The sequence below is a fragment of the Pygoscelis adeliae genome, unplaced genomic scaffold (assembly GCF_000699105.1).
Source record: "Pygoscelis adeliae isolate BGI_AS28 unplaced genomic scaffold, ASM69910v1 Scaffold317, whole genome shotgun sequence".
In the NCBI taxonomy this organism is placed as follows: domain Eukaryota; kingdom Metazoa; phylum Chordata; class Aves; order Sphenisciformes; family Spheniscidae; genus Pygoscelis; species Pygoscelis adeliae.
This window is the reverse complement of record NW_008825155.1, coordinates 2,177,006-2,192,417: the sequence shown is the minus strand read 5'-3', so window position 1 is coordinate 2,192,417 and position 15,412 is coordinate 2,177,006. Positions and strand designations below refer to the sequence as shown.

At 40.9% G+C, this 15,412-nt stretch overlaps 1 protein-coding gene across 1 annotated transcript in view; it reads left to right on the top strand.

The window, feature by feature from the left end:
* SORCS1 (sortilin-related VPS10 domain containing receptor 1) overlaps positions 1-15,412 on the top strand; it is a 214,085-nt gene that overhangs the window by 113,852 nt on the left and 84,821 nt on the right. The window contains exon 6 of the mRNA XM_009328455.1: positions 12,737-12,801. Within this exon, the coding sequence (XP_009326730.1) occupies positions 12,737-12,801 (65 nt within the window). The remainder of the gene's footprint in view (positions 1-12,736; positions 12,802-15,412) is intronic.

The window sequence follows — 15,412 nt, the reverse complement described above, 5'->3', positions numbered from 1 at the left end:
GCAAGTTAATATACATGGATTATTGCTGATAGCACAGTGTTTACTAATGTAGTTGGCAATAGGGGAAGAGAATGCAGTAGGTGCTAGTTAGAAGAGTTGGATAAATGCTTTATCTAAATACTTCTGAGTTTATTTTTGTGATACTTGGTGATTTTCAGCATACATTCCTATGGTGGAATTTTGCTGGCAAAGGCGCTGGTTTGTAGTGAATACAAATGTGAACACAATTGGTAAATCAGTCACATTGGGAATTACTTTACTTTTTTCCTTGCTTTTTTAAAGTGGTCCACTCATCTAGTCAAAGTTCAATAGTGATACCTTGTGACTTGCAAATCCAAACATTCATGACCAGTAGTTGCAAAAAAACCTAGTCAAAGTGCATATAGTTCAATAGGGCCAAAACACATATGCAGAAATTGCTCATTAAAAGCTAGATTTTTATTCTGGTCCTCAGATCAAGTCATGCCTTCAACCAGAAATTATTTTCTGAAAGTCAATAAGTTAAGGTACCACAATTAGAGCTGGCCCTGTAAAAATAAAAGGTTAAAAAGATCATTAAAATGTCTGAAAAATGTAACATTTTTTAACCAAAATGAGACATTTTCTGAAAAGATTCTCAGCTAATTCTAATCATAACCTAACCTTGAAAAACTTGGGGGGGGGGGGGGAGAAATAAAGCCAAATAATAAAAGTGTCTTAAAAACTAGCATAAGATGAACAATAGAAAAGCCCAGCTAGTAAATTATATCATCAAGTTATAATCATTAACTGTATCAGTGCTATTGGTTTTTTTTTGTTTGTTTGTTTGTTTGCTTCTTTGGGTATTGCACCCAGACAAGCAAGTAGGAGAAATACAAAAGAAATACCACTCCATAATTCAAGAAGGTCAGAGAGCTTTAATGATGAGAGTGCCGGAACACCTCTCCTATGAAGAAAGGCTGAGAGAGTTGGGGTTGTTCAGCCTGGAGAAGAGAAGGCTCCAGGGAGACCTTATTGCGGCCTTTCAATACTTAAAGGGGGGTTACAAGAAAAATGGAGAGACTCTGCTGGTGCAGGGACTGTAGTCATAGGACAAGGGGTAACAGTTTTAAACTTAAAGAGGGTATATTTTTATTAGATACATGGAAGAAATTCTTTACTATGAGGGTGGTGAGACACTTGCCAAGATAAGCTGTGAATGCTCCATCCCTGGAAGTGTTCAGAGTCAGGATGAATGGGGCTTTGAACAACCAGATGTAATGAAAGATATCCCTGCCCATGGCAGGGGGTGGGACTAGATTATCTTTAAAGGTCCATTCTAACACAAACCATGCTATGATTCTAAGATGACTGTCTTAATTAGACAAAAAATACAGCTTAGGGCTGTCATGCACTACATAGGTGTAACAGGCTGATTAGAAGTAAAAACATATTATAGTATATCTCATTTCCAGTAGGGTCATGTGTCCACGATGTTAATGATTCCTTGAAGAAATTACAGGAGATATGTCAGTTTGGTAAGAGATGATGCTATGTCTCCCCTCTGTTTTGTTTTTTTCTGAGTATAAGAGGGAGAAGAAAATGGATGCAAACATTGTAAAAAAGCAGCCAACCAGCCTTTCCCCTCAAACAATACAAAGATATGCACACACACTGAAAGGGAGAAAAAGATAAACTGGTAAGCAGCTGGGAGGACAGATGAGTAGATAGGGTTATATTTGTGTTTCTTTTATGAGCAATGGCAAAGAAAGTTAATCTTAAGAGAAGAATTATAGAGTATATATCTTTTCTTTTCCAGAGAAGGCTGGAGACTGTATTTTAAAAGCACTGACTGTTTTTATTGGAGCAGCTGAAAGAGCTGAAAATCAAGGGGAAAAAGTGTCAAAGCCCTGTTAAAAACTTCATTATATTCAAGGAGTTGGAGCAAGCTGGGCGAACTATCCCAGTGTTCTTGTCAGATCTTGGTTTGGTGAGATTTGCACACCCACCCAGGTGGGCTGAGGCAATTTAAATGACATGGTATCTGGGCTGTTTACCAATGATGCTGTGTACTGCTGAACAAGACCTTTTAATCACTGCAGGACAACTGCTGGAGGCTGACGGGGAAGATGCAAATCAAAGGGCATTGTGACACCCTGTCCAGAAAATCATCCGCTTGATCTAACACACAAGCCATACCCGATGAGTTCAAGTGTACTAGAAATTTAATTAAAAATACATCTATTTCATAGCTTAAATATGGTGGAGATGGGCACATGCCAGAGGGGCACATGACAGTTTTCAGGAGATCCGAATTAAGCAACTGACTGATGGGGAATAGCAAGAGTAGTGAATTTTGCTTGATTTCCATCTTTCTTTTTTTTTTTTTTTTTTTTTTTAAGTATTGAACACCACACATTTGCTTCCAGTTGAAGTTTGGCTTTGGGAGAAAGTCAGACTGAATGTCTGAGCCTCTGTAGCACAGGCTACTATTACCTTGCTAATATTTTTAGGCAGCTTCATGGCTGCCAGCCTAAAGATACAGATGAGCTGTAGGCAAGCAGTACTGCCAGAGACCAGAGTGAAGAGCAAATCTGCAACCGTGCCTTTCTTTGGCCCTTACCATGCTGCTGCTGCTAACAATACTGATGGTGAGTAACACACATTGTCACATTCGGTGCCCCTGACATTTACCATTTCCTCACCAGAAAGGTCAGTGTTACATACTGCCCAGCCAGACTGCAAGGAAGCATAGTCTCGGTTGGCAGTGTTCACTAAAGATCCCACTGGCATTTCAAAGGATTTAGTGAAAACCTCTGCTTACAGTTCTCAGACAGCTGGACCCTGATGTAGCTCTATCTTTGTGCTACAAATGAAGGCTGAAATCTCTCAGATTTATCTTGGGAATTAGGATTTTATTTCTGTTTGGCTTCCAGAGATACAAACTTGCCAGCCCCATGTGGGTCAGCAAGGACACAAAAAAGACAGGCAGCATCCTCTTTCTGTTGCTGTTAAAAACTCATTTAGACTCTTTGGATTTATGATGTTTTAGTTCTTAAGAAACTGAGATCCAAAATATGTATCTTTCTTACCTGGACAAGGCTGAGAAAATTGCCCAAAGTCACACGACAGAGGCTGATATCACTCTGGTCCTCTGAGTCTATAATAACCAGATCCTCTGGTCCCAGTAGTCTTTTGAGAGAACTTGTTACTCATAATCAAATCAAGATTTGTCAGAGCAAAATATAACTCCTCAGTCCCAAATCCTTAGTTTGGCAGAGTTCTACCACATGAGAGAAAAAGTATTCTCAACTCTTATTTGATTATCATGGAGACTTTAAAAATGGGGGTAAAGTAGTAACTTGAATGTTATCCTAGAAGTCATAACTGAATAGAATCTTATCCATTTATCTGACTCTGCCCCCTTCCTCCCCTTAGATTCTTGTTCTCCAGCTGTGAATAGGGAGAAGAGGTATATCCACCTGAATAAGCCATTTGGGACTGAGAGGTCCCATTCTGATTGATGCATGGGTTGGTGTGTTTTGGTTTTCCCAATTCAGCTGATTTATCTTAAAAAATCATCCAGAGATACTTAATAAATGAGTACAGACTCTCGTGAGCTCCAACTTCTCTCCCATTGTCCACTTCCCCCGGTTAAAGATCTGCAGAAGTAGAGAGGCATCCACATACCAGGTTCAAAAGTTTGATTTAGGGGTTACTCAGTAGCAGAAGCTTGCAGTGCTCCGCAGAACCCTGGAACATGTCAGTCTTCAACGGGCATTGGACTAAGAAGCTGATTTCTCTGTATGCACCTATAAAGGGCAGCCCTTGAGAGGGTGAGGCAATTGCGCTGTAAAGTTAGCTGTGGATTTGTCTAGATCTATGTCAGAAAGGTTTCACTGCTATTTTCTGTTGTATGTTTAATGAGCAGCATACTGTGTTACCAGAGTTGACTTTGCACTCTTGCTGTAAATGACTTCCTGGCCTCCTCTGGAGTATACTGACTGGGCCACAGCACTACAAGATGCCAGAAACGTGCATCTTAACACAGTGGGAAACTGTGATCCTATTAGACTGTACCAGCAGAGAAGCAGTAAATCAGGTAGGTTTGGTCCATTATATCAGGGAGCTGAGTTCAGAGGCTATAACTAGAGGATACTTGCCGCCTCCTCTCCCTTCAAGCCAGCATGATGTCTTAAGTTTCCTACAATATATGAAAAAGAGATGTAGGACAGGAGGACTATCTTAAAATCAGGATCTAATCCTGGTAATTGAATTTTATCCACTTGGTTCTGATCCTCATTTTAAGACATTCCTCCCAGCCAGTGTTACCAGCAATAGATACCTACCTCCCTGAGAATTCACATCCATCTATTTCAGAGTTTTAGCCAAATTTCCTCTCTGGAGCTTCCCACAGAGAGCTGTGGTGTTACTGCAGTGGGGGAGAAGGCTTGGTTTGCTACTGTCCTCGAAGCTATGGGGTACATGGACATCATGGGGTGGAAGGCTGTGGATAATCCCACTCTAGGGTTGCAAAAAATGATGGTGAGAGTAGAAGAGACTCCCCATGGCCTGGAAATCATGCCACTACCCCCATTTACCTACTCATCTATTTTAGTGTTAGCAGCAACAGCCACCTGTTTTTCTGGGTCAGTGTTGTGAGGTGGCACAACTAGGAGGAGTTGGGCTTTACTCACTGCACTGCTATTTTCCATCAGTTCTAGAGAAAAGGTGACAAACTGAGTAAAGCATATCATAGGATGGATTTGGCCCAGTGGCTGCCAGTTGAATGGCACAAAATTATATCATTTCATCTAACTGGACAACGTGGGAAAGAATAGCTCAGAGATGTAGCAGGGAAAATCTAGTTAGATGATTGTCGAGGGAAATTTATTGGCCAAGTATAAAGAAATGAAGTGCTGATTTATGCCTGTCTGGAATCTGGCCCTTTGTTTCTAAAACATGTCAGGAGAATAAGATGGTTAAGAGATGTTAAAGCTAGAAAGCAATCTTTAAAGTATGTTCAAGGAATAGTAAAATCTGTAAAACTTCACACAATAGGGACTGAACTAAAAAACCACAAGAATTCCCTCCCACATTAAGCTCCCTGGGGCAGATTTCACTGACCTCTGCAAGCAAAAAAGGAACAGAGAGTATGTACAAAGTCCTTATGGAGTCAATATAGTAGTAAAAGAAAAAGGAGCCTGGAGGACTCTCAGGCTCTATTTTTGTCTTTGCCACATACAGTGGTGTGATCTAGGTCAAATCAATGAGGTCCCTGTGCTCTTGACTAATCAGTGGAGTTTATCTATAAAGCTGAGAACAAAAATTTTCCTCAACCCCTATTTCTAACTTGGTCTGTTGGTCTTGTACTTTTCCATAGGTCTTGACAAATCAGTAGCATGCCGGGAAGGTTACTTAAAGGTTGATTGTCAAGTGCTTTTGTATCTTTGGACAAAAAGCTCCCTGTTCAGTGCTACATGTTACTATTTTTATGAATGGCAATTAAGATTTAGAGTGTTATAGAAGCATCAGTGAAACCAAAAAAATGGTGCTACTGAGGACTCCATGAACGTCATCCACTGTTGTTGTTTTCATTCTGTCCTTTAAAACAAACCCAAAAGCCTGCCATCCACTAAGTTGGAATAAGCTGTCAATTTTTTAACATGAAGTGGCAGGATGTGTCCCAGAGGCAGTGGGGGAGCTGATTTTGCGTTGGCAAGATTTACATGGTTGGTAAGGGATTTGCATGAGTGCTGAGGCTAAAGGAAGATAAATCCCCAAAGGAAAATTCTACCAATAATTGAATTACAAAGCCATTATCATGTGCTGAACAGAGAAACTTTATAGCTCTATTGTGACAGGATAAAGCTTGTTAGATTATTTATGTTCATAGGACAACTTTGGCATAAGGATCTCTGAGAGTATGTTCTCTCTTCCACCTGTTTGTTGCAGCTAATTAGTCTTTCTATGTAATGCAGTGTATGTGGAGATGGAGATGTACTCAAATTGGGGCTGGAAAGAAGGAATGCTGAAGGTCGGGAGACATCTCAAAATAACTAACACGTTAAGCACAAAGTCATCTGCAGAATGCAACGAGAGTCCAATGTCCAGAAAGAGAATCAGGACAGGTTACAGGAAGGGCAAGAGAGGGCATATAGGCAAATGAGCATTTTTAGTGATGAAGGGTGAAACTGGATTTTCCAAGTGACGTGTCACTTTTCAGTTTGGTACTGCATTGCAGCCACTTCTAACCTACTCTGAGTCAGTGTCAATAAGCTCAAAATGGCCAGAACTGTGGGGCATCTCATTCCACCCACCTTAGAAGAGCCGTGCTGATATCTGTCAGTTATAGAATCATAGAATCATAGAATAGTTTGGGTTGGAAGGGACCTTTAAAGGTCACCTAGTCCAACCCCCCTGCCGTGGGCAGGGACATCTTCAACTAGATCAGGTTGCTCAGAGCCCTGGCCAACCTGACCTGGAATGTTTCCAGGGATGGGGCATCCACCACCTCTCTGGGCAACCTGTGCCAGTGGTTCACCACCCTCAGCGTAAAAAAAATATTACTTATATCTAGTCTAAATCTATCCCCCTTTAGTTTAAAGCCCTTCCCCCTTGTCCTGTTGCAACAGGCCCTCCTAAAAAGTTTGCCACTATCTTTTTTATAAGTCTCCTTTAAGTACTGATAGGCTGCAAGAAGGTCTCCCCGAAGCCTTCTCTTCTCTAGGCTGCACAACCCCAACTCTCTCAGCCTTTCTTCACAGGAGAGGTGTTTTCTTATAAGCCCCCTTTAAGTATTGAAAGGACATAATAAGGTCTCTCTGGAGCCTCCTCTTCTCTAGGCTGAACAACCCCACCTCGCTCAGCCTTTCTTCACAGGAGAGGTGTTCCATCCCTCTGATGGTTTTCGTGGCCCTCTTCTGGACCCGCTCCAACAGGTCCATGTCTTTCTTATGCTGATGGCTCCAGAGCTGGACGCAGTACTCCAGGTGGGGTCTCACCAGAGCAGAGCAGAGGGGCAGCATCACCTCCCTCGACCTGCCGGCCATGCTTCGTTTGATGCAGCCCAGGATATGGTTGGCCTTCTGGGCTGCGAGCGCACCTTGCTGGCTCATGTCCAGCTTTTCATCCACCAGTACCCCCAAGTCCTTCTCGGCAGGGCTGCTCTCAATCCCTTCATCCCCCAGCCTGTATTGATACTGGGGGTTGCCCTGACCCAGGTGCAGGACCTTGCACTTGGCCTTGTTGAACCTCATGAGGTTCACACGGGCCCACTTCTCCAGCTTGTCCAGGTCCCTCTGGATGGCATCCTGTCCCTCTGGCATGTCGACTGCACCACTCAGCTTGGTGGTGTGATCTGCCATCCTTTGCTGCATGAACAAATCATACCTCTTTCCCCGCAAAAGAAGGTGAGGGATGGTCGTAGGAGTCCTGGTTCTGCACTTGTTTGTTTCCTCTGAGACATGGGAACGCTGCATAGCATCTCTGTCCCCATAAAAAGAATGAACAACATTTGCACTGGTTCTGTCTGTGAAAAGGACATAGTAGCATTTCTGTTTTTCCAGCCTTTCATTCTGGGCCATTTGTATTGAATAAGGTTGTCTTCTGTTGCTCGGCTTAAAATACCTTTGATCTTGGCTGCTGTGAGCATGTATGATACAAGGAATACATATGAAAAGTTTTCAGTCAAGCTTCTTGTGCATGTAGTCCCAGATATGGTGTGACTGTGTCTGAAGTCAAGCATCCAAAATCAAAGGCACCCAAAGCTGCTTTCCAGAATGCACAAGGCCTTGAGATGGAGCCCTTATTGTCTGGTGCTTCGAGTTCTTTGTTTATGAAAAATGGTGGTTTGAAATTAAGTACACCAAGTGGAAGCTTTTGCTATCTTCACAATGATGCCTTTTTGCAGTTCTGAGTGGTCTGACTGCCTTGCAAGCCTCATCTGTTCCCAGCATCCATAAACAATTACTTTTGTCCCTAGAAGTGAAAAAAGATAGAAGAGGTGGAAACCCCAGGGTAACAGGGTCTCTATTGAATTTCCTTGGCTCAGAAGAGCTGACAGGCCAAGGAAGCCAAGGTTTTAGAAATGTTTCAGACAGAGAGATGGCAAGGGGTTGGTCACTACAGAAATATGCCAACTAGTATTTGCTGTGCAATGGGCAGTGCCAGGCTACTTTTGTTTATTTCAGCCTAGTTCTAAACCAGAGGATGATTCAGGGTCTTTTCCCTGTGCTGCTTCTCACGGTGGATGTAGAATCTGCATTCAGAGCAATTACTGCACTGCAGCCACTGATATTGATTTGTGAAGCTCTCAAGTGCAGATGGCTTCTTAGCAGGCTTGATGGTGATTAAAATTTTAGGAAGCAACTTTGTAATAGGACTGTGGGGGTCCTACATTTTTCATAATGTGAGCATCTTCTGTGTAAAGGCAGTGAGGTCACTGCCTTGCACTCCCCTTGGCTTTTTTAAATCCTCATTTTCCCAAAAGATTATTTTTGTCTTTTTTTTTTCTTTTCCTTTTTCTTTTTTCAAAACATCCAGACAATTATACCAAGAAAACACAAAAAGCCAATCGCAAAAATACAATAGGCACCATTCAGCAGAAAGTGTTGCAAGCATATCCCTGGTGTACTGAAGTTTCAGGGAGTATTACAGAAAGCCTGAGATTAAAGGGACAGACAAAGGACATGCTGGCATTTTACCATAAAGTGAAAACATAGACCACAGCAAGAAGAAAAGTTTGTGGATGTATGAACGATTGGTCTTTGAGAACGGACACTGAAAGGGAAGAACAGAATTGAGAAATATGAGAAGAAAGTGCTGCCGGCATAGCTAACAAAAGTTGCTCAGAATAGGGCATGGCAAAGTTTTGGACTGATGTTTATTTTTAGAGAAGTTTCTGAGAGAAATCAGTAACTGAGTGGGCCCCAGAGTGTTGTTCACCTGTACCCCTGTTCTTTGCAGGGTGCTTGGTTTATAAGCTATCGAATGTACAACACTTTTCCTTGTTTACCTTGTGAAGTGTACATTGACCAGGTTGTATGGACCATGTGCACAAAAGATCATGAAGCCAAGCGGGCAGTTCTATCAAGTTAGAAACACTGAGTCTGAGGCTTTGGTGTTACCTAGGGCAAATCCAGCATGTAGTTTCCTTCTTCCATGCATGAAGCTTGTATTTATTGATCACTCTAGTTTTGGTATAAGAACCTTCAAATCCAGTCATCAGTCAGAACTGGAATTCCTTTGTAGTCAGTTAGGTTTATTCATTTTGTTTCATAGTGATGCCATGGGCTTAACACTATTACTTAATAGTACTCAGGCTTGTAGAAGTATATTGTGCTACTCAACTTCTAAGGATGATCCTTTTTTCCCCCAACCAAATGAAAAAGCCAATAAAACTCACTAATAATGTTGCTGCATGCTCGGTAGTGTTGTGATAGGTCTGGTTGACATACTAAAAATTTAAGATTTTTGATGTATATTCCACAGTTCCTAACACCTTGTTTCCAGTAGATGCTTTAAGAACTGATTGTCCTATGCGTGTAAAAGGATGAGTGCGTGTTCTCCGGTGCAGTGCAACCAAGAGCATGGTATTTATCTCCTGTACATGCTCATTGTGGTCAATATTGTATTTCTGAATGTCTCCTAGGCCATTTAGTAAATAGTAAAGCTGAGGTAAGCTGTATAAAACATTACTCTCTCAGAGAGAAGACAGCCCAGGGCATTCTCTTTCCCCTTTACTTACAATCCATAGTTCATCTGTAATTCATGTTTTTAAATATAGGTAGTAAACATATTTCAGGCCTGCTTTGGGACCTTTATGTGATCACATGTGGGTGTCTGTAGTGTAGGTGTCCAGACATCTTATATTCAATGGAAAAAAACAGCCCTTTCTAGGATAAAGTTTGTCTTCTTATGAAGTCATATCTAACACCGTTCAGATGAACAACAGTGCAAAACTGCCTGTTTCTCCTCACTGCCTGCAAAGAGAGTTAAGTGTGATTAGCTCAGAGTTAAATATCTATAGTGTATAACTGGGTAAGGTGAATATTACTTTATGTGGCTTTTCAGGTGGTATGGAGGGATGTATAGAGAAATATCACAGGGCTACCATGGAATAAGACAGCATGATACAAGGAAATGTGACATTAAAAAAATTCTGGTTAGTAAGCTCTTAGCAGAATCCAGATAGGAGTGATATGTTTCTGGATGTCAGCTATGTACGGCTAATATTGATTTGAGCAGTTATGTATTTGGATTTTGCCTGTCCTTTGCAACTGATTGTTCATGTTATTTAATATTATGGGCCTGACTGTGACCTTGTGCTGTCACAAGTAAATTAAGCCTATTATATATCAAACAATGGAATGTGTATTTTCTAAGGTAGGAAGAAAGATCTAGCAGATAGGAAGACCTGGATATGGTTCTTGCCTCTACTTCAGATGTCCTGTTTGACTTTAGGAACTCCCTTAGATTCTCTGGGCCTTAGTTTTCATCTTCGTTTGGCATCACATTTCTAATTTGCAGGGGTTAGGAGATATCAAAAGAAAGAAAGCCCTTGAGTAGATGAATAATGTTTATCGCTAGTCATGTTTCAGCCATCCTTGTTCTCTACATCCTTGGGACAATTGATGGCTTAATTCTACCTTGATTTGAAGCTTCTGCAGTCCCAATACTGGCTGTCATGTGAGACTAAGTAATATGCAGGTCATTACAGCTGTAGCCTTTTAACTTTCAGGGCTTGGTGGGTCCAGATATTTATATGCTGCTCTTAAGACATTTAAGAGTTTGATGTAAATTATGGCTCATATCACAAGTGAAAACAACAGTGACAATCACATCCCATCCATCAGTGAGACATCTCATTCTGAATTAACTGTCTTTGCCTGAGAAGATGCAATAGAGGTGTTTCTTGGGGTCAGAATAGCAATGTAAGGAGGAGACTCACAAAGCACCTGACTGTAGACTCACAGGCTTTAACTAGGGCAACAAGTTCTCTGCTGGATGAATACCACTGTTGCGTGACTCTGAAGAGACAGAGTGTTCAAATCAGTGGAATATAATCCTTGTTTCTTTGGAGAGTTCACATCCCCATAGGGCTGTGTCAGGTCAGGAGGAGGAATGCACTGACAGAGCTGTACTGTCTTCTGCAATAGCCCAGTTCTAGGTGTGCTTAAAGCCCACTTGAAGAAGTAAGAGTAAAAACGAGATATGCCAAATTACAAGTTTAGTCCTTCTGCAGTTTTTTGGAGCTGTTTGTCACTGGCATCTATCTGTCTTGAACTGAATTGTAACTAGCAGGCCCAGCATTTTGGCCCTAAATCTGCTGATGATAGCAGGTAAAGGAAAAATGCCCTAGGAAGGTACTCCCTTCCCACCCACTTGGTGTCAATTATCAGGAAGTAGAGATTTTAAATGGACGTTGAATGTTTAGGAGGAAAAAATGTTGTCATAAATGTTCTTAAAAATGGAGAAGAGGTGAAAGGAATGCTGGCTCAGAGTCTTTTCTGAAACTTTCCAGTCCCCAGCAGAGGAGAACAAAAAATTCCAAACCTTTTCTAGCTAGGGAATTGTTACAGACTTTGTCAAGCAAAGCTAAGGATTAATCAGGACACAAATAGTCTTGTTATTGTTAACATTTTTATAATGGTTATTAGTTAATGCGCATGATGATTAAGGGCTGGAGCTGCCTCTGATTGCAGTCAGTGGGAACTGAATTAAGGTGTAAATCACTGTTTGAACCTCACTTTTGATTTCCTGAAAAATAATGAGGCTTTGAACAGAAGAGCATCTAATTTGTCTATCACTGGAAATGAATGTTTCTCTTCCCTCGTGCATCTATTAACTTGGAGGTCAGGCAGCTAACAAGAAACTGGTTGTTTAACCCTTAGCCTTAATGTAGGATTATGACTTGGATGATGGGACCAAGACCAGAAACAAGGCTGATTGTCAGAGATGCTGCTGAAGCTGCTGTATAATGGGATTGGTACATACTTGCAGTCAGTACTGCCATAATTCAGACTGTTCATCAAACTACTGGCCATTTGGACTGTCCCAGAGAGTTCTTGAGGCCAGGAGTGCCAGTCCAGGGAAACCTCAGCAATGGAAACAAAGCCTGAGTCCATAAACCCCTTATTTGCAGTGCTCAATGACTTTATGTTGTTGCTTGTTAACACAGAGTGAACAAACAGTCATTTTCTGAGTCAATATGACATTTCTTTTATTAGTGGAACACTGTTTTTATTAGATCAGAAGTGATAAAATATCTCAGGATGAAATGGGTTTTTAAAATTTCTTAATTAATGAAGGAATATTGATCATTAAGAGTGTCAATTAAGCAAATGTGCATAAAATGTCCAATATAAAGGAACAGCTATAATTACTATGCTGGCAAACACTATTATCCCATCAATTAAAGTTTTCTGTATCCCATCCAGAACTGAAATGCATTCTTCTGACCAAACCAGGAGACACGTCAAAATGTCAGGCGCCAACGAGAACAGAAACAAGTCTCCAGGTGGAAAGAAGTGAAGTAAAGGGGTCAGAAATAAAGAACTCACAAGTACAATGGCATTGATTTGATAAAATGGTAGAATTTCTTTCAAGTTTTCAAGTTTATTTTAGGGAAACCTCCAAATGGCTTTAAAAATTATCAGCTCTTACTTGTGAGTATGAGTTTAGGTCCAGCTAAACAGGATCTCCTGTGGAATTACTATCTCAGACATTCATGGTATCTGTTGTTTTTAATGCCTTTGTATCAATCTGTCTTTTACAGGTCTATGATGGGGTCCAGTAGAGAGTCTGATCTCGTGCACCTGGAGGCAAAGACAGTGGATGGTCGTAAGTACATCAGCTTCCAGATATTGTGGTATTCTGGACTGCCTTCATATTCTTGTAACCACACAATATCATGATGGAAATCTGACTTCTGTTTAGTGATTCACCCATTTAGTATGAGGGGTTTGACTGTTCCAAGGCAGGTCTGTCAGAAGAGAAGTCTTTCCAGCAAGGCAAAAAGTTGGGATTAACAGGCTATGAAAGGAGCTGAGAACATGGTAAGGAAGAATAGGTGAGAAGCAGTAATTGGAATTAGTATATACAGCACTTTTCTTTGTTCCTATGTGATTTTTGTTCATGGGAACATGACATTGGAGAGAAGTTCCTGGGTCACAGAGTCTAGCTGCTGTTGTTTCACACCGTACATAATATCACCCTATTCATAGCTTTACAGTTTTAACAGACCAGGGATACTCTGCCTTAGGTACTACCTTTGAAAATACCTCATTTCTCTCACATTAGAAACCTTTTAATGACCAGCCTAAGTGTATTCTTCACTGTTATTGCTGGTCCTGTCATTATCCTTCACTTTTCATCAGCTCCTCTCCCTCCCTGCTTTGTCTCTTGAGATGTTTTTCTCCATTCCAGGAGCCTCCTTTACCTGCAACTCCAAAATATTCTAATTGGCTGTAAATTCTCTCAGGCACCCTGAGCCACCTGCTGGCCTTTTCTCCTCCCACCCATGCTTCCTCAAGATTTATCTTTGAGCTCCACTGCCTTTGCAGATCTTCCTCCATGGATTTGTTTTCCACAACACCGGATTGCCTCAGGCAGGCATCACACTGAAAGCCTGGCTGCCATAGATCTCGTCATTGTAATTCCATATTGTTTCCTCTGTAAATAGCAGCTTTGCTGCAACATAACAAGCAGATTTTTTACCATTTGCAATATATAAGTATTAATGATGCAGTCAATTAATTCCTTTAAAAATGGATAAAGTTCTCCCCTGAATTGTACCCCCAATGCAGTGGTGTTACTTAAAATGTGTATTTTGTCATCGGAAACTTAAAAACTGTCTGAAAAGGTAACTGTAAGGTAATGAGTTTTTTAACTCACTGAAATTTAGCATGAAAGAGAATTTTTTGGAAGATGAATTTTGAAAAGAAACAGTTGCGATAGAAACCATAAAGTTTTAAAGGTCTTTCCATTTCAAGATGTGCAAGATTAGTAAAAGTGAAAGAATGTATTATCTCTATTTCTTATCATTTGTGATCTCTGATTATTATTTCTCCCCTCAGTTTCACTTTCCTGAACATGGTGGCAAGGCTGGGAACATGAGGCTTTCTATTTCTTGGGGCACGCTAAATGAGAATGAAATATTCTAGCAGGACAGTGTCTATTTCAGCACAAAACATTACTGTTATAAGGCATTAAGAATTTGAGGTCATTGAGATGAAGCACTACAATCAGTGTTTAAGGAGCTATATTCTGGTGATGCTTTTGGGGAATGTTCAGCTTACAGTGGGCAGAGAAAGTGCCACGCTCCAAATGCCTTGAATGGTCTTGTTTAAGTTCTTAGGCTGTAATAAGAACATTTTGCACAGCTATAGCACATTTCTGCAAAAGACTTCTTGAGTGCTTAACAAATTAGTAAGCTTTATTACATCTCTTATGGTGGAAACCGAAAAACAGGTAGATGAAACTGGCCTTGCTGAGGAGTCAGGCATATTACTAAGGAATAGTGGAATAACAAATTATTGCTCACCAGCTGAGCTCTAGTAACTGATTCTGCACACTTATTTTGGCTTAGTTGCGAGGCAGCACAATTTAAGTTTCTCTGTTTAGGCAGTGACAGAAATACTAGTGTAAATACAGCGGTGGTATCAAACCTTCAGCCAGTGGTGACCCCTCTTGCAAACGAATCATTCGGATGAAACTTCTACTGATGAGTCAGGAGGTCCCCGGCTCAGCTCGATGGCAATATAAGAAAGTGTTGGATTTCAGTAAGTGCGTGCTCTGTTTTGTTTATTGTTCCAGGGAGCGTTGGTCTTTGGCAGAGGACTACGGTGGGTAGCTCAAAGCAGTAACTTTGGAACATATCATAGCTTTTTTTGCCAAAAGACATTTGGTAGCAGGTCACAGGATTTTGAGACTGAGGCAGGCTAAGGGTGTGCATATGGTCGACTACTCTAGTTACCATGACCAACTTGGTATATTGAGGTCTCTTGGCTACTAGAGCCTTCTTCTAAATATTAAATCAGTCTCCTTTTCCTGGACAAAGTAACTATGACCCTCCAATGGATGAACAAACCTTTCTCCTCTGGAATGAAGCAGGTGTGTTGCTGCCAGTGGGGTGATGGGGTGAAGTGTGCTGAAGTGAAAAAGATACTTTTTTCCCAAGCTGAGGGTAATTTGCAAATAATTTTTTTGTGGGTTTTTTGTGTTTTGTTTTTTTTTTTTAATGTTCTTGCTATTACTTATTTATACTTTGTTTGGAATATCTCTTTTGAGAGTTAACCAAGTGTAAAAATTCAATAAAGGGATTAAATTTGAGAAGGTAGACTTGCCAAAACAAGGCAGGGAGAAAGAAGGAAAGAAAGGGGGGTGGTGTGGAAACAACCACACAATCTGTATAATAAAATAAAAGATCCTGAAGTGAAAATATAAGGGCTAA